The sequence below is a fragment of the Plecotus auritus genome, assembly GCF_963455305.1.
Source record: "Plecotus auritus genome assembly, chromosome: 3".
Taxonomy (NCBI): Eukaryota; Metazoa; Chordata; class Mammalia; order Chiroptera; family Vespertilionidae; genus Plecotus; species Plecotus auritus.
In genome coordinates, this window is record NC_137772.1 from 196222498 (window position 1) to 196245852 (window position 23355).

The window sequence follows — 23355 nt, forward strand, 5'->3', positions numbered from 1 at the left end:
ACAGGCAGCGGCACCCGGCGGGCCTTATAAATGTCCTCGGCGGGCGCATGTGGGCCTCGGGCCATAGTTTGAGGACCCCTGGTCTAGGTTATTATTGTAAATAAATCTGGAATTAATAATCTATCGGTAGAATAGAGAATGTTACATAGAAATGTAATTAATGGGATTTACATTTTGGAGATGTTCCAAACCAAAACTTAATCTGCATGCATTGTTCAAAACACAATGTAAGCCTAATTATCTGATGTTAATCCCTGTGCTGCTCTGCATTTAAACCATGCATACACTTTTTTTTTTCATTTCCAAAGCTGGCCTCCAACCAACTGTAATTGGTTGGGCCTCCCTTCCCCTGTAATTTACAATTCCTGTTTGGTAACTAACTTCTCTAAGAGATGTGAAACGAATAGGAGCATTGCTAACCTTGGTAAAGGTGCTTCATGCAGTTTGATGCTGGCGCTGCGATCCCGCCGTACTGGGGCCGGCTCCAAAGTGGGTAGACCTGTGGCTGAAGTGGTGGTTGTCCAAGTTGACGAAACTCGTCTCAACAAACCGGGGGGCAAGCTCCTTCTCAGGCGCTAAGAAAAAGGAGAGTTGATTTTATTACCAAGCATATTTTCTACCACTAAGCGCAATGTCAAATAATGGAAGAAAATGGCTTTTACTTGGAAGCAAATTTATTAAACTATATTGGTTGAATATCACCTGTCTAAAATGTGGGTACTCAGATATGCAATAAAAGACTCTGGTCAAAACAAATGAATACTATAAAATAACATTTTGGAATATTCACTTCAATGATTACATGAATATAGGATTATTGGAATGACAGTCAACTACTTTTGAGGTGATTTTATAGTTTTATTAGTTCAACAGAATTTATATACCTATACACACATGTCATTTTAGTTATTATGAGCAGATTTCCCTCAACAGTCACTTGTTTGGGGCATGAATTAATTTATATCATCTTGCACAACAGTCTCTACACTAAAGTGTTTATTAATTTAATTTTAATTTCTTGATGTACAAATGACAGGACATGAGAGTAAAAGAGTGGCCCTAGCAGGTTTGGCTCAGCGGCCTGCAAACTGAGAGGTCCCAGGTTCAATTCCAGTCAAGGGCACATACCTGGGTTGTAGGCTTGATCCCTAGTGGGGAGCGTGCAGGAGGCAGCCAATCAATGATTCTCTCTCATCATTGATGTCTCTATCTCTCCCTCTTCCTTCCTCTCTAAAATCAATAAAAAATATATTTAAAAAAAAAGAGTAAGAGTGTAACATAAAATGGACCACCTCTTTGTGGTTAATGTCACTTAGACCTCAGGCCTATGGGTAACGTCATCAGTACCAATTCCTCCTAGTAGGAGACGTTGCTGGTTGACCTGCAACTTTCTCTTTATTATTTCTTCTCCTTTCATATCCTAAGTGGGGTATGTGGCATCATCAGCACTGAGGCAAGATTCTGAGCTCACCAGGATGAGCACCAGCATGGTAAAGAGGGTCCTCATCTTAAAAATGAAAGTGGAGATATTCTGCTACAACTGCAGCAGCTGTTACAATAGGTAGGAGCTCAAACCATTGGTCGAATAGACGGATCGTGTAAGCACAGTTTATAAAGATGCAGCCTGCTCTCTTGAGGATTTAGAAATTTCTGAGAAATGAAGTATATACCTCTGATACTAAGTAGTTTTCCATGCCTCTTAAAGATCTTAATTTGCATCTTAGAAGGTAATTCAATAGCAAGACAAAAGGTCACACACTGTAAATACCAGGATTATTGCCTATAAATCTGTCCTCGACTTCATATCTATTTTGAGAGCCAAAGGAATCAGTTAATCTCTCTCCGTTCCATGTCATGCTGAGCCATACCTTTCTCAGAGAAGAAGATGTTGGAAGGAAACTATGTAAACAGCTAATTGACAAGGTTGTGTAAAGAACACATCCCTGAGCCAAGAGACACAACAGCAAGAGCTTGCATGTTACTGATTGATCACCAGTTCAAGAGAATGGCTGCTGGTTTCCCAAATAGATAAGGGTGCAGGACGTACCAGGGACCACTTAAATTTTATTTATTTTTTTAGTCTTTCATACGACTTGTTCTCGACTAATGTGAGGTCTACACCAAGTTTAGGAGCTATCCCCTATAGCTTACTTCTATGAAATTCTTAGTATATCTTCTGTGTAAAAAGAAAAAAAAATACAAAACGTGAAGACCATTTTTTTACTTTAAATAATCCAAAATCAACTAAAACTGTTCTGAGTTCAAATCTTATTGGGTTGGGAAAGCTATTAGAGTACAATGAAGGATACCATACTAAGAATGCAAAGAGTGGAGAAACGGTGTGTTTCAGAAGGCAATGGATTTTACACAGAAGCCACACCAGAATGGGAACAGGGACTTTTTGTTGTTGTTGTTCTGCTATAACCTTATCCCACTCAACAGGGCCGGGCATATAGAAGTAAAAACTTCTTGAAAGTCTGAATAAAAAAAAGGTAACGTAAAATGGTAAAATTTTAATTTACAGAAAGCAATCAAGTATAAGGACAGAAGTCTTCATGTTAAACTTTCGTTACTCTGGTCACCATGATCAAGTCATTTCACTGAGACACTGACTTAAATTAGCATATGGGTTCCGAGTGACAAGAGAGAGGCCTAGAGGAAAAAAGAAAACGTTTAAGCTTTCCATGGGTGTGTCACTCCTACCTACCTTGGGAATAGCCAGCTTGTCTTTTTCGGAGCTTTCTTCAGAATCAGAACAGGTATAGTTTTCACTGAAGGAAACAACAGGATTCACTCGGGGCTTGTGAATGGCCTGGAAGGTGAGCTGGGTGCTGAGCAGGTTGCTCACGGCCCGCAAGGATGTGCACACATTGGGGGGCAGAGAAGGGTCTGCCAGGAGGTCGGTAATGAGGCCGTGAGCCTCGCCCATCACGGCAATGTCCACAGTGATACTGGTTCCTGAAGACTGAGACACCAAACAAAGGAACAGTCAGATAAGCAAAGGTCTGCATCTGAAGGCACAGGGAATGAACTGGGCTTGTTTGCCAAATGGACTGAATTGACTCTTTGGGGCTACAGGAGAGTAACATTCAAAACACATTTCTGTTTCAAACTTTGCCAAAATTTTCCATGGCTTCCACCATGTTTGTGTTTATGGCACACTTTTTTTAATGCTAGAAATTTGGGGGGAGGTAGAATACATTTAAAGAGATTAAACACATAAACATTAATTTTTAAAAGGCACAAAATTTCAGAGAACCTGAGAAAACTTCATATTCATTATTCCTTATGAAGAGCTCAACATTTTAATGTATATTATCTAGCAATTTCATTTTGGAAATAACATTGTTAATATACTATACGATTTTAATTTTAGTAATTTCTTTCTGAAAATACAAAGCTTTAGCTTTATTAAGATGTAATATTCTAGCCTAGTTTGTGGTACTTATTCAACTACTATTAGAGATAAGCACAAAAAGCAACTCAATTTGTGTTCAAATTCACAATTGTCCCTCTTCTGGTGGTTGCTAAGATTAGACATTTTAGTTCTGGAATTCTGCAACACATTTATCATATTTTGCCAAACTGCCTATCAGACTGAGAGCCATTAGTGTGGTGAAGGCCTGGGTGTGTGTGTGGGGGTGGAGGGGGGAGGGTATGGGGTGGAGAAGGTCCATAGGAAGATAAATTTAAAAAAAAGAAAAAAAATTGGGTGTTTTTTTCCCTCCCCTCACCCAAAGATATTTTCCATTGATATTCAGAGAGAGTGGAAGGGAGAGGGAGAGACAGAGAGAGAATCATTGTTGTAAGAGAGATACATCCATTGGTTGCCTCCTGCATGCACCCCAATCAAGGCTGGGGATAGAGCCTGAAACCAAAACACGTGCCCTTGACCAGGAATTGAACTCAAGACCCTTCAGTCCACAGGCCGACACTATCCACTGAGCCAAACTGGCTAGGGCAAAATTGTGCTTTAAAGTAAAAAAAATTAAATTACAGTGTTCATTCAATATTATTTTGTACTAGTTTTAGGTGTACAACATAGTGGTTAGACAATTGCATACAAAGTGTTCCCCCCTGATATTACCAGTACCCAACTGGCACTATACATAGCTACTAGAATATTATTGACTACTAGAGGCCCGGTGCACGAATTTGTGCACCAGTGGGGTCGCTCGGCCTGGCCTGTGAGATTAGGCTGAAACCAGCTCTCTGACATCCCCTGAGGGGTCCTGGATTGTGAGAGGGTGCAGGCCAGGCTGAGCAACCCCACTGATGCACACTCGGGGCCAGGGAGAGATGAGGGAGGTTGGCCAGCCGGGGAAGGACCATGGGAGGGCTCCAGGGCATGTTCAGCCTGTCTCGCTCAGTCCCAATCAGCCAGACCCCAGCAGCAAGCTAACCTACCAGTTGGAGCATCTTCCCCCTGGTTGTCAGTGCACATCATAGCAACTGGTCGACTGGTTGACTGTCTGCCCCCTGGTGGTCAGTGCACATCATAGCGAGCAGTTGAGAGGCCTTAACATATTATTAGCATATTACGCTTTGATTGGTTGAATGGCCAACTGGACGACTGGACACTTAGCATATTAGGCTTTTATTATATAGGATATTTTCTATGCTGTACTTTACATCCCCATGACCATTTTGTAACTAACAATCTGTACTTCTCAATCCCTTTACCATTTTTACCCAGTTTCTCTAAACCCCTTCCCTCTGGCAACCATCAGTCTGTTCTTTGTATCTATGAGTCTGTTTCTGTTTTGTTTATATTGTTCTTTAGATTCCACACATAAGTGAAATTATGTAGTATTTTTCTTTCTGTGACTGACTTATTTCACTGAGATAATGCCTTTTAGATCCATCCATGCAGTCACAAATGGTAAGATTTTGTTCTTTTCATTGGCTATAGCTGTATATATGTATATACGTACCACAGCTTTTTTATCTACTTGTCTATTGATGGGCACTTGAGCTGCTTTTATATCTTCACTATTGTAAATAATGCTTCAATGCACATAGGGGTGCATATATTCTTTCAAATTAGTGTTTGGGGTTCCTTTGGATATATACCCAGAAGTGGACTTGCTGGGTCATAAGGCAATTCCATTTTTAATGTTTTGAGGAACCTTCATACTGTTATCCACAGTGGCTGCACCAGTCTGCATTCCCACCAATAGTTGCATTCCCTTTTCCCCACATCCTAACCAACACTTGTTGTGTGCTTATTTATTGATGATAGCTATTCTGATGGATGTGAGGTGATATCTGATTGTGGTTTTAATTTGCATTTCTCTGATGATTAGTGATGTTGAGCATCTTTTCACATGTCTTAACTTCATTTTTTTAAAAGTATATTTTTATTGATTTCTGACAGGAATGGAGCGTGAGATAGAAATAGAAACATCAATGATGAGAGAGAATCTTTTTTTTTAAAATATATTTTTATTGATTTCAGAGAAAAGGAGAGGGAGAGAGAGAGATACATCAATGATGAGAGAATCATTGATCGGCTGCCTCCAGCATGCCCCACACTGGGGATCAAGCCCGTGACAGGGGCATGTGCCCTGACCAGGAATTGAACCATGACCTCCTGGTGCATGGGTTGATGCTCAACCACTGAGCCATACTAGCCAGGCATTAACTTCATTTTTATTGTAAAAAATAACTTGGCAAAATCAGAATCAGATAGCTGGAACTTAGAAATGCTGGGCTGCAAACACAAGTACTCTCATGCTTCAGCTTAAGTGCTGAGCTAGTACACTGGAATAAATACTGAACCTTTTCATCTTAAGTTCTTATGTATACATACCTGTATTTAATGTCTTATTTAATCACTAGAGGCCCGGTGCATAAATTCATGCACATGGCGGGGAGGGTCCCTCAGCCCGTCCTGCGCTCTCTCGCAGTCCAGAAACCCTCAGGGGATGTCTGACTGACAGCTTAGGCCCGCTCCCCATGGGAAGCAGGCCTAAGCTGTCAGTAGGACATCCTTAGCACTGTTGCGGAGGTGGCAGAGGCTTCTGCCACTGCCGCTGTGCACGCCAGCCATGAGCCCAGCTTCTGGCTGAGTGGTGCTCCCCCTGTGGGAGCGCACTGACCACCAGGGGGCAGCTCCTGCATTGAGCGTCTGTCCCCTTGGTGGTCAGGGCGTGTCATAGCAACCTGTCTTTCTGCCATTCGAGTTGCATATTACCCTTTTATTATATAGGATTGGGCCATGTTTTTCTCTGTGTGTAGGCCTAAATATATATTTTAAACCAGTATAAAAATTTAGTGTAATAGAAACAGCGTTAGGATGTATAATTATGTACATTTCGCTTATGTACCTATATTGTTAACTTCAAAAATGTCCACAAGAAATGCCAGTGAACTAGGTTAACACTCCCTTGCAGAAACATGAATTTTCAAATGCATCTCTAATTATTATGTTTCTGAAAAACTCAGTATGATCTTCTGAAAGAGTAATATTTATTCCTACCCATGTCATTCTAATAAAGTTGAACTAACAAGTTGCACACCTTCCCTAAAAAATTGAAAATTTAAGTCAAACTTTGTTTCCAGGATATACATTTGTAGACTTTCTGACACAGAAATTAACAGTTTATGCTCTAATAATTAATATTTAGAGAGGTTTTCTCAAAATGTTCTCAGTATTTAAAACTTGCAAATCTGAAAAAGTAGAGCATGTTCACTGATAGAATTATTTTTTACTGATAGTTAGAATTATAATTTTTAAAATAAATTATTGTTGAGAGAACAGTGTTTTCATAATTCTTTAATTTTATATCTTTTAAAGTAATAGATGTATTTCTTATATACTCAAAAACATTAAAAACTTCAAGCTAAAATAGAAACAGAACTAAAAACTCATCCTCATAAGTCAGTCAGTGTTAACATAAAAATTTAGGAAATAAGCACATTACATATTTCAATAATACTTGTGCTAAAGACTTTGTGAAAGCAAATTTCTTCAAGTGAAAAAAAAAAAACACATTATTCAAGCCAATAAGAAGTGTTTAATCATATCGGAATTGGCTAAGAAACCAAAGTGAATACTTTTACCATGGAAACTCTCCCCGCTATTAATAAGTCAGGTCTTTGCTTTATTGGCTTATTGGTATAACAGTCAAAAGTTGTATCACACATAAGACGTTATCACCACTTTTTGGCTCAAATAGCCAGAGGCTTCAATGAAGCATGAAATCTAAAACCAACAATCAGATCCATCTGCCAAGGAATCGCCCAGACTAACCACACATAAAATGCTGAAAGCCTGGAAGACAGACTGGCCACTATTTCAGTAAACAGCAGGCAAATAACAAAGATGCAGGCATGTCTACCATGCAGGGATTTTAGGGGAGAGGAGCTTTAGTGGATGGCAGAGTTTCCTCACATATGATGTATAACATGAAACAATGGAGTGACTCTCACAGAGGGCAGTCCCACACCTATTCAACCTTCAATAGTATCACTAAATTTCTAAGTATACCAAGTAATACTCAGAAATATTTCGTTTAACTTATGAAATCTTCAATAGTGATAACAAACACTCAAGGTAAAGTTTATACGAAAGTTACTTTAAAGGAAAGTCTTAAGCTAACAGCCTGAAATCATCTTTGAGTGCAGTAATGAACTATACTAAGCATAAAACCACAGTTGAGTCTTTTTATGGAGCAGATCAAACAAATCTTTTCCTTTAAAGAAAAAAGTAACCAAGCAATAGAAAACATTCTACTTCGCAGGCTCTCCTTATAATAGAAATATTTATATTTAACATTTAAGAAAATGCAAGTATAATTTCCCCAGACACTGTTTAAATAATAACCAAATTTGGGTTGCCACCTTTAAATAGAAAATCTGGAATTTAAGTCTGATAAACAGTGGAGGCAAGTGCAGTTTTATATATCAAACCAAAAATAACTGATTTTCTTGGCTTTACCATTGATTTCTGTTAAATTAAGTAGGGGAGATGCAACTGTAAAGATTCAAAAAGAAAATAATGTATCTGAAAGATTTTCAACTCAGAATGCTTCCAAGTGCCCAAGTCTTTTCCACCATAAAAAACACACCTGGCACTGGCAGTTGTAGACAATGAAATGTAGGTGTGGTGGATGTAAGAAAGACAACTGAAAATTCCATATAGTGGACACATAGTCAAAGAGAAAGTCTTGGTTCTCCATCAAAACCTGCGTGAAAGCCTGCAGATTTACATATAAAAGACCTTTCTAGAGGTATGGAAAATATATGTCATTTTTATAACTCTCTGCTTTAAAAATTTCTTACAGTAACAGACCAACTACTGGTCTATGAATTAGCACTTGGGATGCAAAAAGATACAAGGGCCTATTTTCATCATGTACATAATTTAGAAGATTGTATATGTGAGAAGCTGGAGAGCCAAATGATAAAGAACTAGGATACCAGAGTGAAATTTTTATTCATTCATCAACATCAAATTTTTATTTTATGAGGTAGTACATGGGACTTTTCAGAGCACAGGATCTTCCTGTGTTCATATTTCAGATTTGAAATTTGGGATTTTAGAAAATTCATCTATATTCTTGTTTCTCTAAAAGGGGGCTAATGATAATAATACCTACTGTGTAGTATATTGACGATTAAATGAGATCAGGCACATATAGAACTCAGAAGAGTGCTTGGCCGATAGCATATGTTTGATAAATAACTATAGTCACCATTATTATTATCATTATTATTATTGCATTGAAAAAACTGTGTGTACAAAGAGATGCATATTTGTGCTCGCACGTTTGTCTCTTACTTATACTGGGCCAGTAGTTTATAAATGAAGGTAGCATAGAGATAAGATTTCACTACCAACAATAACAAAATAAAACAACAAAAAAAATACTTTCACTTCTTATTCCAGGTAAACAAAGGCATAAAGATTATACTAGCTAATACTTCTGAGATTAAATTTAGTAATTGTACAAAAGTCCTGCTTTCAGTTAATATGGTTCATTGCACTGGCATGATTTATATAACACAGTATGTGAAAGGAATTCTAAAAGCAGGCATCTTAGCTCCATTGTTGGAAGTGATTTTTTGTCTTTGTTTTTTTTTTTTCTTTTCTTTTAATCATCCTGGGAAGCACCCTGGGAGGCAAACAGCATGGGAAGAACATTCTCAGGGTGAAAAGGGAATTGGGATAAGAGAGGAATAAACAGTGTAAGGGATGACACATAAAGGGAGAGAGTCACTGGGACTTCTTACCCAACTTTGGTCCTCAGTGCTAGGAAAAGATGCCTGATGGGTTTTTGGGAGCTGTCTCCCTCTACATGTCTAAAGTAGTTTGCCACCACCCAGCACCCTCCAAATCTTTCTCCGGGAGGCTGTCTATGATATTAGGAAGAGTACTCTCTTGGTCTTTAATGTATTTAGAAGAAGAGCAGGATTCAATAAATGATCTTTGGTGTATCACTGGTTCTGACCTCAGAGCCAGCAAAATTGCATATGTGTTTATACTTTCATAGGACTCATTTATAATTTTAGACTTGAAGTTGGTTGGGAAATTTTTAAAAAATGAAATCATGTGAAAATTTTGCAGTAACTCATTGTAGGCTGAACCTTGGCTAGATGCCATCCTTAAGGAAGCAGATGTTTGCTTATTTTAATTTTCTGGCAGAGAATATGAGTTTACATTTGGATTTTCTCCTTAAGATAATATGTATGTACAGTAGGAGAATAACATATCAGGCCCTTCATCAAACCTCTTTCCACCAACACCGCTGCTGGCCCCATTTGAGACGTGAGACACAACAAACTCCAGCAGTTACCAGAATTCTTCACTTCCCTTTCTTTTGATGTTCAAAGAAAATTCCATATCACCAAATGGGATGTTGTACATGGCCTTGTGTCCTTCTTTATTTCCCTATAGTCTATCTGCCAATAAGACAAAAATTATTAAAACTGTCCCTCTGTTTCCTAAGTACCTTCCAGACACTAGCAAATTCACCCAATAGCTTAAAAAGTAATTATCACAGAACACTTATTATTTAAGAAATAAAATATACTTATTAAATTGTGTACTTTAGTAAACACCCATATCTCCAAGAAGATAACAGCTGCATTGACGTCCAAACTGCTTATCTCTGTTTAGAAAGATGAGATGGCAAAGCTATGAGGAGTTTAGGTAATAAACTGTTCACAGGGGTGTGCATGCAAATGAAGGTGGAGAGGCTTGGCTTAGTACAAATTGCTGTGCAAATAAAAAGCATTATTATTTCTGCTGGTGGAAGAAATTGGATTTTCTGATCTAGTACAAGTTTGTAAACATTATAGGAAAATTAAACACCTCTAAAATAAGTATGAACTCGCAAGTTGATGAATTTGATTTTTGTTTGTTTTCAGAATTACTATTGAACTTGAGGTTTATATTTGCTTAGTCTAAAACCAATTTCAGTGAACAACAGATGGCAGTATTCTGCTTTTGTGAAGAACTCTAATTGTCTGAACATCTTTTTGAATGAGTGCTGCTCTCTCAGAGTTTAGATTTTTTTCACAGAAAAAAAAACCCCAAAAAAAGAATAATTTACATAAGACTATTGGTAGAAAGTAATAAAAGTGTTTAAATTGTGTTATGTCTCTCAGGAGCACTGTTTAAGTGAAATTAGGATCACATTAGCAATACTTCCTCTAAGGAAACATTTCAGTTCTGTCCCCTTTCTCAATTTTTATAAGACACACATTGTAAACATGACCTCTTTTCATGCACAACTTGATTTAAATTATTTTCCACATGTAATTACCTATTGTGATTAAATATTCATAAAACAAAAATCATTAAAATGTGCATTCTAACACAATGGTTTTGTGAGCCTTCAGTGGCATTGGTTTTATCCACGTTGTGTCATTTATCACTAGAACTTTCCTACCTTGTGATCTGGGGGCACTTATCTATGCTACTGATTTGCATCTACTACTACTGATCTGGGAGATCTCTGGCCTGCAGCAGTAGCAGCCAAACTGGTCTCCATGTGAATTCTCTTGGGGCATTCTGTGCTCCATACTCTGAAAGCATCAACAACAAAACAAATGAAAAACCACGGGAGCTGTAACTTCAGAGAAACCTTTCATCTCCGACCAGTTCTCCGATGTATTCATAGAACCTCTCTGTCATAGAACTTGTGACAGTTTTCAATTCAACTTCTGGTGTATGGTCATTGGATGAAAGTTTGTCTTCCTCTCTGAGGCTGAGAGTGGAAGGAGGACAAAGGCAATGCTAATTTTCATTCACCGTTTACTCCAAGCGCCTCGCTGAGGATCTGGTACTTTTTAGACACTCAGTGATATTAGAAATGAGTAAAGTTATAAGAACTATACTTCCAACCTCCAAAGATAAGTACATTTCCTCTCTCCAGTTCACCTTAAGGAAATATAAAAAGAAAAATTATAGTGTCCAAGATATTTCCTTAAAACAAATAACTGAAATTTTAGAAGCCACCCTAAAATATTTTAACCTTCTAGCACAATTTTATTTTCTAATCTTAAACTTAAAATAAAAAAATATTGAGAATAGTTACTGCAATATTGAAGTCATGAATAAAAATTATATTTAAGAAACTGATTCTAGAGTAAGTACTATTCAGAAAATAGTGAAACTGCCAAGGAGAAGTAATAATACTGGTAAAAGAAAGCACATTACACATGTTTCTATAATTTGGTACATATATGAAAAGAGTAAGCAGAGAATTAGTGTATAATGAATGAATATCTTTTGGGAAAAGAGAAGATCCTAAAAGACTGGAGGTAGAGAGAGAATGGCCTTTGAGGACAAAGTTCAAGTGAAGTAAAGAGTACTTCAGGTAGAAAAGGATAGGTGTGAGTACAGAATAGTGCAATAGATAATAATGCTGCATTGCATATTTGAAATGGTAAAAGAATAAATCTTAAATGTTTTTATCATAAAAAAATGCAATGAATACCAACTAGACTTACTATGCTGATCATTTCTCAATATACACAAACACTGAGTGTTGCACATTGAAAACTATAATGTCATATGTCAATTATCTATATATATATAAAAGGCTAAGTGACCGTCCATCTGTCTGACCATCCGACTGTCTGGTACATATGATGGGCACTGGCAATTTAAAAATAAATGTTAACTCATGCATGCATAATACATATAAAGCTCTCGCTGGCACCAATTGAATGCATGTGTTTTGATCTTTCATTGTCAATCGTGATTTTGGTTGACACTTCTATTATAGAGAAAGGGCGAATAGGGATATTAAAATATTTCTTCTAATTAATTTCCTTTCAATGTGCATGAATCTGTATACCAGGCCACTAGCATCTAAAAAAAAAAAAAAAGAAAAAGAAAAAAGAAAAAGAAAAGAAACAAAGGAAGAAAAGGGCGTGTCTTGAGATGTTGGGGGAATGTATCATGAGAGGAACATGAGCCAAATTCAAGAGCTTTAATGAATGACTCAAGGCAACGAGAACCCTCTGCAGGTAGTGACATTATCAATATGAGTGCAGGAAGGAGTCAGGCTGCCTCTAAGTTAGGGATCACAAAGGAAAGAATAAGATTTGGTGTGGATGTTGAGATATTCATCTTTTAGTAGATATGTGATGTTCATGGGGTGATTCAAGATGAATATCAGGAGAGACATCTGGACTGGAAATACACATTTGGGTATGAATGACACAGATATGGCCATTTCAAAAACACACTACCATGGGCATGTATAAAGAAAAAAGATATTGTGCTGAGGGCAGAGCCATAATCAATACCGACATTTAAGGGACAGGATAAAGAGAAACTCACAAAGGTAAAATGAAAAGGGACAATTGAAAACTCTGAGTGTAGGATTGAATGGGCAAGGAAATGCTTTTGTCAAGATGGGATGAGTCACCAGCAGTGACCAATGAATTTGAGAGATTAATAAATTCTGAAAATATCTATTAGTTTAGTATTGGAAGGTCACTGGTAACATTGGAGAGTGCATTGTCAGTGAAGTACTGAGGCTAGAAGTCACACTGCAACAAATAGAGCAGTGACAGGAAGACATGACAATGGAGACAAATATTTGGTGAAAACTGGCTGTAAAATGGAAGATAGAAATATGTTGGTACCTAGAGGAAAAACAGGCTCTAAAGAGCTGGTGAGCAAGTGAGCAAGCCTACATGTTAAAGGGGTATCCCACTAGTGTGGGGCATCTAAAATGCAATAACGCCCATGGGATGCTCAGTAGATCAAGGTCCAAGAGAAGAAAGTAAAGGGTGGATACCTTTCACAATGGGGGATACCTTTCCCATGATAATAGAGAGAAGGAAGAACAGAGATATGCAGGTGAGAAGTTGGAGTTCTTAGATGTTGGCTTTTATTTACTCTGTAAATTAGTCATGAGTCCCTTGTTAAGAGAGTGATGTAGACAATGTTGAGATTAGAGATATAAAGGAGAATGACTGTCATAAAATTACACATGAAAAGGCAAGGAAGTGAAAACAGGAAGGGTCTGCCAGATAGGGAAGAAAGGAAATTGGATATTGGGACTGGAGATCCTGGTGAGGTGGAAAAACAGGTGCAGAGCAGGTGAGGGAAAGAGCAGAAAACCATGAGGAAGCATGAAGTCAGAGTGGGTTAGGATGTCCACATGAGAAAAATGGATGTAGGATTCCATGTGTAGACTCAGGCGTGGAAAGTTTCTGCTTTCTATTAGTAGAAAATAAGGTTGAAAAGGAAATATCAGTCCAGATTTAGATGCCCATGAATGAAAGACTGCTTTTTCTAATTCTATCATTTGGTAATTGAGTGATGAAGTTGTCTGAGAAGGAAAATGATGTAATTGAACAGTGCACAGTACTTGAGGAAGGTTAGGTGTAGCATGGAAGTCAGATTTGAACAAGGCTGTCACAACGATAAATATGCAAAACTAGGATACTTGCAGCATGAATGAACTGGCAGGGCAGAGCGAAAGTAACGTTAAGGAAAATCAATTGTATTTATAAAGTGATTTGATATTGGGACATGAAAAAAATTCAGTGTATTTATTCCCGTAATAGTCTTCCCTTATTACAGAAATCTTTTCAAGTGCCCCTGCCCTCACAAAATAAAATGAGGAGTGTTCCCTTGTGAGTGCATACAATCCATATTGGGTTTGCCAATGTGTAAGAAAATGTTCTCTTTTTGATATACTATGATCACAGCCCTCCAGAATGTAAACAACATAAAGGATGAGTAGATGCTCTTGAATAACCACAAATTATTTCATACAAATTAAACATTTCATAAATATATTTTAAAACTCAATAAATTCCAGTTCCTACAACTAATCAAAGATATCATAAATTAAGCAATGTTTCCAAAGTTATAAATAGATCAAATTTCAAAACACTAGTAAATCATTTTTTGAACTTAGAATGCATTTTCCAGAGAAATAATGCTATAAAGTGATGAAATTCCTATGCTACCTCACAAAAGCTTATACAATCACTTAATAATAGTTACAATAGCATTATTTCCATTGCAAATGCACTCTAAATCAATTACAATGCAATATTTTAAAGAACAAATTATATTATATTATATAAATGGTGTGATTGAGAAAGGGAATATGAAGGCACTGGGAAACATCCATTTTGCCTCCTTTATTCAACAAATATTAAGTGAACATGTATGGGGTAGCTGGTAGACCCTAGGGCTACGAAGATGAATGAATCTGGGCTGCTGCCCTCAAGCAGCATGCAGTCTGTGAAAGATGTTCTAGGGACTGAAAGGGATCAGAGAGTAAAAGAGGAATCTAAGGGAACCCTGTGGATCAGCAATTTTCAACCTTTTCTATCTCACCGCACATGTAAATTAACTACTAAAATTTGGTGGCACACCAATAAATATATTTTTTTGATGTGACAAAAAAGGTATAATTTTGATTCACACTGCACAGCTATTGTTATGTTGGCTATTGTTATTTTTTTTTTCTTTGACAATCTAAGGGAAAAAGAGGTCAGTGCCCCTGACTAAATAGTCAGGTATTGCATGGTTTAAAAATTCCTGTGCACACGGGTTGAAAACTGCTCTTGTGGATGTATCACTATGGCCTTAGGCTATGAAGAGAGTGAAAGAGGCTGTTTCTAAAAATGCAGGACTCAAAAATACCTGCACCCAGCCATGTAATTTTTTCCCACACAAACTTTGAAAATGGCTGCCCTGAACCAAGTTGCATCCATTCTCATCATATTTCCCATCCATACCTCTCCTCCAAGCAGGATTAAAGAAGAGGAGGATCAGTTCTCCAGAGAGGAGAAGTATGAGAATAGAGAGGAACTGGTGCTAAGATACGCACCACTCAGATAGAGAAACCTCAGGTTTCTTAGCATTTCCCTCAAAGCCTTCAGCCCTTACTACTCGCACAGCTCCCACACCAGGTCTCAACTTGAAACATGGATTTCTGGGCTCTCCAGCTTCCAGTTTTCCCAATAAAGAGCAGGGAACTTGAGATCTCCTTGCCTCTCAGAGTACTTGACCATCTGTTTTTTGCTAACTGGTTTTAAGGAATGAGGCAAGCTTATCTGTGAACAATTTTGCATACAGAGAAGAAAAAGTCTGCAATATCACTTCTTGATTTTCCAGAAGGCAACTCACAGCTCTACAAATTACATTATAAAGGTAATGACTTTGAAAGTCTGAAATTAGTGCATAAAAAGTTAAGTAACTTGCCCAAAGTTACATAGATAAGAACTGGCAGAGGTAGAATCCAAACCCAGGCAGTCTGGACCTCCACTATTCATTACAATGCTAAACTGCCATCTGTATTTTGAGTAATTTTCCTACATATGATCACTTACTTTTAAAATATATATATATTTTTTATTGTTTCAGAGAGGAAGGGAGAGGGAGAGAGAGCTAGAAACATCAACGATGACAGAGAATCATTGATTGGCTGCCTCCTGCATGCCCCCCACTGGGGATCGAGCCATAACCCAGGCATATGCCCTTGACCAGAATCAAACCTGGGACCCTTCAGGCCACAGGCTGACGCTTTATCCACTGAGTCAAACCAGCTAGGGTGATCACTTTCTTTTAATGACATGAAAATCTTTGCCAATTTGCTACATGCTCTTAGTTTTGCAAACTCTTCCTTCAATTAATCTTTATCAACTTAGACTCTTTTTATCAAAGGGGAACTTATTAACATCATAAGTAAGCTGGGAATTCATGGTATACTCCCTTCACATCTTTTTTGAAAATTAAATTAGACTCTTACTAAGTCTTAGAGAAGTTCTCTAAATTTTCTCCATAAAAAAAAATTATTCTTTCTCCTGATTTCCTATGCTTAAGGCAACCTCTTGTAATATTTGTTCCTGGAAGGAAAAACTAATGGGCTCTTATGGAGACTTCTGTTGCTAATAGAAAAGCATCTGTCTTCATTTTCCTTTTAGGTGGTAATGAAAATAAAATTTTATAATGTATCTGTCTACAAGTCTGAGTTAATTACTTCAGTTTAAGAAACTGGTTTCAGTTATAATGTTATTATATTCATAAAATATGAGACATTCAGATAATAAATATGATTATCTTCAGGTCAGAAGACCCCAGTAGCTCACCAAGATATTTAATAAGCAGATTTTGGGCAGGAACTTAAAGGGTTTGCATGAGAAGCATCTCAAATTGATACCCTACTGTTCACATTTAGCAACAGTATTGAAGGAAATCAGGTAAGAAATAAGTCATTTGGTTATAATAATGAGTCACTCAACATTTATGTCATAAATTTGTTTTCTTCCTTGTGGACATAATGTTTAGTTCTGTCAATGCTTCCATAGTCCATTAGGATATCAACGATGGCATATTTAAGAAATACAAATGACCAACAATTTGTTGAGATTTCAGCGCAGATTTTCCAACACAAAGATGTATAATAAGAAGACAAAATAACTTCAGGAATTAAGATTAGTAGTATAATTTTAAAAGATCAATAAAACTGCTGAATAAAAATGTGGGCTAGTCCCCCTTACCCCTGCCCCCCACCCCCCACCTCAGGGGATAAAGAGGAAAGATCTAAGGAGACACTGGTAGTGAATTCCTTTTTAGCTATCATTTCAGTTCACTGTAGTTTTGTTTCATCTTAAAATAAGGAGATGAGAATGAAAATATGGTACAAGAAATTTAATTAAAGTTTCCCATAGAAACAAATAAGCAAGCATTATTGAAGCAAACAAACATAGAAGCAATGAAAACTTTCATGTGCTGATTCTGATGGCAAACAAACTGAAGACTAAAATGAATATATGTATATAGTGAGGTCTAACTGAAAATAGCCTCAAATTATCTTCCTGCTGAATTTACTAGTTCTAACAAATAATTTTAACTTAATATAGTGTCTCTGTCATGAGTGCCACCTTATGCTGTCCCGGAAGATTATAAGGCTTCTCAGATGTCCATCAAGCAGGTCTCGTGACTGTTGGATCAATTGCCAGGTTTGGTACTTGTACTAGGGAGTATTGTAGCATTTTGACATTAAGGTGAATATATCCACAAATACTGTGAAATGCCCCACTTCTGAACTCTCTTCAAACCATGTGCAGCTGGTGTTGTGATTGACTTTTACAGCAATCATCCTGATTTCATCACCAAGGCCAGGTGTTTGGTCAAGGATGGGTAGGCCTTCATCTATGTGAGTCAGTGAATGAGACATGAGAGGAGCTTTGCTTAGTGCTTCCAGGAGAGGAAATTCCGCCCACCAGAAGGAGACAGTGCTGCTGCTAACAGCCATCTTTGGCTCACGAGTGGAATCAGCTTTCGGATGAAGCCAATCGTGTAACAGTATCCAAAGGAGAGAGAACAGAAAACCCTAGGTCAAGTACAACATTATTGAGCCACTGAATTCACTGACCTTGAAGCCTTATTATTATGAGAGATAATAACATTGATAATAACACTTCTTTGGTGCCACAGCTAGTCTGAGTAAAGTTTTCTTTTGCTTCTGGTTGGAAATATCTACTAGGGCATACAATTTTACCAAGTATATATGTAATTAGTAGATACATAAGTGGTAATAAAAATAAAATTTCACAATATAGCTGCTTACAAGTCTGGGTTAATCACTTGAGTTTAAGAAACTAGTTTCAGTGACTGTCTTATATTCAGAATGTCATGAGACGGTAAAATATATGATTATCCTGGGTTCAGCAGGTACTGGTAGCCCACGGAGAGCTATGAGACTACTATGTGCTTGGAGAGTGGAGCATTGGCTAGTGAGTCACTTGTAACACCAGCACCCAGCGCACTATCCATATCTGTACCTTAATTTCAAATTTCCACATGCCATGGACCTTCAAAGTGACTTGTAATAACCAAAATGCCATTCATAATATCTTCCTGTGCAAACATACTCTATTACTACATGTACAGATTTTATGAGCTTCTAGAAGATAATCATTTTATATTTATTTTCCATTCCCACAGCAACTTTAACGATGCTCAGCAAAAACTGTGCCTAATTAGTTTAAATGAATTTTCTTTCTCTGGTTCTTCTTGGTGGAAAATATACAAAAATTATCTAATCCTCTACTGGAAATTTTAATTTATCTTTATACGCAGATCTAAATATAGACAGGATTTCATAATTCTTTATATCCTCCCAATTGTTTCAGTGAAACATTCTTTCTTCCTTTTATTACCTGTCCCCTATCTCTGTATTTTTTATATGTTTTTTTTTAATTGATTTCAGAGAGAGAAAGGGAGAGGGAGAGATAGAAACATCAATGATGAGAGATGTTTCTGCATGCCACCTGCTGGGGATCATGCCCACAACCTGGTCATGTGCCGTGAACAGGAATTGAACCTTGACCTCCTGATTCATGGGTCGACATTCAACCACTGAGCCACACTGTATTTGTAACCTCATCCTTCTAACATGGACAGCATATTTCTTTTTTTAATTTGTGCTTTTCATATTTGCTCTATTTTTTCTCCCCTTCTCTCTCCTCTCAACCTAAGAACATTGTTAGCATTTCCTCTGATAACAAAATTGTTCCAGATGGGTGCTATCTATTCCTTTTAAATTCTAACCTCTTAGGTCACTGGAAAGAGAGCTCTCTTCTCTCTTAACAGCCTTTTTAAAGGTATTTAAGCTTCCATTCCTGGCAGCCTAATTTAGGTGTCTTCCAGATAACATAAAACTCCCTATATCAGATGCAATCAGTATCTTAAATATCTAAGGACAATCCTGACTCTGTCTTCCTTGGCCCAGAGTCACGGACTCTTTCTCATCTTGGCTCTGCCCTGGCCTGGCTTTCTCTAGACCCTCTGAGAAGTAACTCTGCTTCGCTGGCTCCTTTCCTCTCCTTAATTGTTGCTCCTTTTTATTGTTTTGTTTCCCCCCCTCAACCTAATCTATGCCCTTCTCTTCCAGCTCTCACCTGCGTTTCAGTGAATACCCACTAATCTGGAGCTTCAACACTGACCATTTCTCAGCACTTGGGCCCATGTTCTTATCTGGTCTGTGGGCAGCGGCACTCCAGGTGTCTCCTGGGTACTCAGGCACAACTTTCCCAAAGAGAATACTTCATCCCCACCTCCCGAACTCTTCTTTTCCTCCTCTGCTTCCTACCGTGGCTGACAACAAAACCACTCACCAAAACTGATACCCCGACTTCCACCTAGTTACTGCATCTGGAAATTTCTGCTGGAGAGTCTCTGTCAATGACTTCGTCCTTTAAACGCCTTCATTCTTGCCTTAAGCCATCTCTCATTTCTTCACATGACAATGGCTACAGTTTTTGTCTCCTAATTTTCTCCCACCACAAACTCAGTTTTTCCACAATGCACACTTATTATGCTGCTCTGTGATTTTCTTTGATGGTTTCCCAGAGGTACAAAACAAGATTCAACTTCTTGGCATGCCTTTGAGTGTCTTAATATGTAGCCTTTAACCCCCTTTTCCAGTTACATTTCCATACACCCCACTAATGTCTCCCCCCGCAACTGTTCTGGATTATCTCCTCAAATATGCTATCACAACCCCATGTCTTTGCTTTTGGTGTTACTTCCACCTAGGACTTCATTTCTCTGGTGTATGGGTTTAAACAACCAGGATCCAGCTTTGACGATCAAAAACATTTTAGCTTTATGCCCAGACTGACACCAAATTAATCACTTCAGCCTCAAAACCTTCATAGTACTTTGTTCCAACATCTATCACCATATTGTGCTATTGCTAATTGTTTGTGACTGAATTCTGTGCCAGATTGTGAGTTTGAGGGCGATTATTTTTTAAAATAATCTAATACTCAGCATACTGTAAGAACTGAAGCAAAACCCACACCCAATTATTAAATAAACAAGTTTTTCCTTCTAATACAATATGCTGTTCTTTCAAACAGTTCTCAAAAGTTTGGAGAAGCTCTATCAATGTAATCAGTCTTGAAAGTATGCCTTCACCTGGCTCTTCTAGTCAAACAAGACCCCCTTCAAGTCCCCACTACCTCCTACCAAGTAGCATGCCACTTAAGGCGACCGTCTGCCTGCAGTAAACACATTCACATGACTGGCAAACACAGAGTGCCATGAGCAATGAATAAAAAGAGAACAGAAAGCAGAGGGAGAATGGACACATTTCCTTGGGATGCTCTCCCTGATTTTCATTCTCTTTGACTACGTGGCTCACTGCTTATTTTCAGGGCTCCTTTGTATGGTTAGTAAGCTAGCATAGGTGCACACTTGACAGGAAGTGGCTTTCTTTGTAGTAATGGCTCATTTGCATTACTGGAAAGCACTAGGACATAGAAAGAAGAAAATAAGAGCGAACAGATTTTAACCCATTGCTAAAATAGTAGCATGGTACTATATACAGTCTGTGATTGCATACATTGTTTAAATTCCTTGTATTTAGTGCAAGTTGACCATTTATACCTTCAAAGAAAGGTAACTCTGGAGATGCACAGTCAATCTTTCTGCCTCCTTAAACCAAATATTATCTTTTGAGCTTCCCATTGTAATCAGCAAATAGCATTTTACATGCTTGCTCTTACAAGATGATATTCTCTCTTCTTTCAGATTTGGGAAGCTAAAAAAAAAAGCCTCTTAATTAAGTCTTTAAATAGATAAGATTCACCATTTTCATAAATACAACCCACCTAAGATTGTGAATGATTGCCTTTTTGCTTGAGTGACCTACTGGTATCTGTGCTGCAATGTTAGGCATAAACTGAAAATGCTATAATGAACATTATGCTTGCCATGAAGCGTTTATTGTAGCAAATGTTTTTGCAAGAAATATTAGGAAGGAACAGCTGGAAAGGAAGAGCTTGCTTCAATGCAATTCAGCTGCTACTAACTGGCCAACCTGAGTTTTCGAAAGAAGCTGGCAGATGAAGTCCTGACATTGAGAAGAATACAGGAAGCTTAGGGGAAGATGACAGTAACCATTAACATCATTTATGTCTCTTGACTCTGAAATTATACTTCCCAAAGCAAACTTCTGATACTAGTGTCTTCTTTGCCTACAAATCTACCGAAGTCCCACAGTTTTACTAGTAGACACGCCACTCTCTTTTTTTATAGGATACCCTCTCTTCTTCTTCTTTTTTTAATCCTTACCCAAGGATATGTTTTTATTAATGTTTCAGAGAGAGGAAGAGAGAGAGAGAGAAACATTGATCGGTTGCCTCCCACATGCGCCTTGACTGGGAATCAAACCCACAACCTTTTGGTGTATGGGACAATGCTCCAATCAACTAAGCCACCCAGTCAGGGCCCCTATATTCTTCTTTAATGCACATTCTTTCCAGAGTCTCTACATCCCTGCAAACTACTATCACATTTCTCTACCAAAAATCTGTAAAAGAACAGTTAGTATTCAGTGCCTTCATTTTCTCGCTTTCCATTCATATCCCAGTCCACTGAGCCGGGATTCTAGAACAAATTACAGTGGGTTTTCATTACTAAACTCAGGATATTTTTCAGTCCCTGCATTACAGGACTTCTTCATAAAGGTTTACTGTATTGGTGACTCTAATTTTCTGAAAACCTCCCTTACTTCAGGTCCCTGGACATTAGGCCCTTCAAGCCCTTTTCCTGAACATTCTTTTACTTCTGAAATTTCCCCCTCACAATCCTCTACTCTTAGCATTTAAAGGCAATTTCCCCAGGTTTTACCTCTTAGCCCACTTCTCTTTTCACTCTCTAGACTCTCTCTAGATTTGTTCACACACTTTCATGAAAACCATACTATCACTTTCAGCTAACAACTCCTAACCCATCTCCCATCCCAAACCTCTGCCCAGAGCCTTACCTGTTACAAGACTCCTTGGAGACAAGCCCACCTTACCTGACTCTCCCAATGGGCTCACCTGACTATGGAAACTCAGTCTGTGCCACCAATGCCCACCAAACCATTCACGCTAGAAACCCTTCTTTCCCCTTTCTTCATTTCATTAATCACTGAGCCCTGCCATTTTGACCTCCTTTTTTTAACTTGTTCCCTTTTTCATAACTACTGATCCAAAAACAATAACTGTTTTCCACATGCTACCTTTAATCACACATATATTGACAAATGTAATTCCCCTGCCCTCCACCCCTCACTACCACCTTCATGTGGATTATTCCTACAACTCCATTACCACCTAATTATTCCAAAAACACTTTCTCTGCCCCACCCGCCCCTCTGCCCCAAGCTGGGTTAGCTACCCATCATTTGTACTCCTAAAACACCCTACTTACATGTCAATCATTGCACTTAAATTGCAATGATTTGTTTGCATATCTTTCTTCATCACTAGGCTGTGTATTTTTTAAACTTTTTCTTCGGTGTTTATTACAGTGTATGGTACCCATTGGGTGCACAAAAACACTTACCAAATTAATAAGTGCATCATTTATTCACTGACTTGTTTGCCCAGGTAATCTTTCCTATTCCAAAAGAAAAATATGAGTGCTATAATCTGTTTAGCAATGATATTTCTCAGGACAAATGAGTACATGAACATTCTGGTTTATCTATCAGCCTCTTCTGAGATAAGTTAAAATGCATGTTCATTAAGACCTGAATTCTCTGGGTGAAGTTAGTATCCAGGCTGTAAGTCTGAGGAAGTAAATAACAGCTTACCAGCCCTTCAGCTAGACTCATGGGACTCAGCCAAGAACAGCCTGTCGTCACTGGCCTCTGATCTCTAACAAGGCACATGTCTTGGCCACTTGCCTTAGGCATGTGAAGGTTATGTCTGTGTCAGGACGAAGGTGTGTTTACTCCCTTGTAAAACATAACTGTGTTTAGGATCAAAGCACTGAGCTACCAGGCCATAAAAAATCGTATACCAACTGCTTCTGATTGAAAAATGATGTCATTGCAGTAAGAGTTGGATGGTGGTTTGAGTCTA

General features: G+C 38.0%; 1 protein-coding gene across 1 annotated transcript in view; it reads right to left on the reverse strand.

The window, feature by feature from the left end:
- The window catches only part of PDE3A (phosphodiesterase 3A), a gene marked incomplete at its 5' end in the record, with an annotated part of 271313 nt that overhangs the window by 43160 nt on the left and 204798 nt on the right, over nt 1-23355 (reverse strand). The window contains 2 exons of the mRNA XM_080661415.1: nt 421-575; nt 2708-2965. Of these exons, the coding sequence (XP_080517541.1) occupies nt 421-575; nt 2708-2965 (413 nt within the window). The remainder of the gene's footprint in view (nt 1-420; nt 576-2707; nt 2966-23355) is intronic.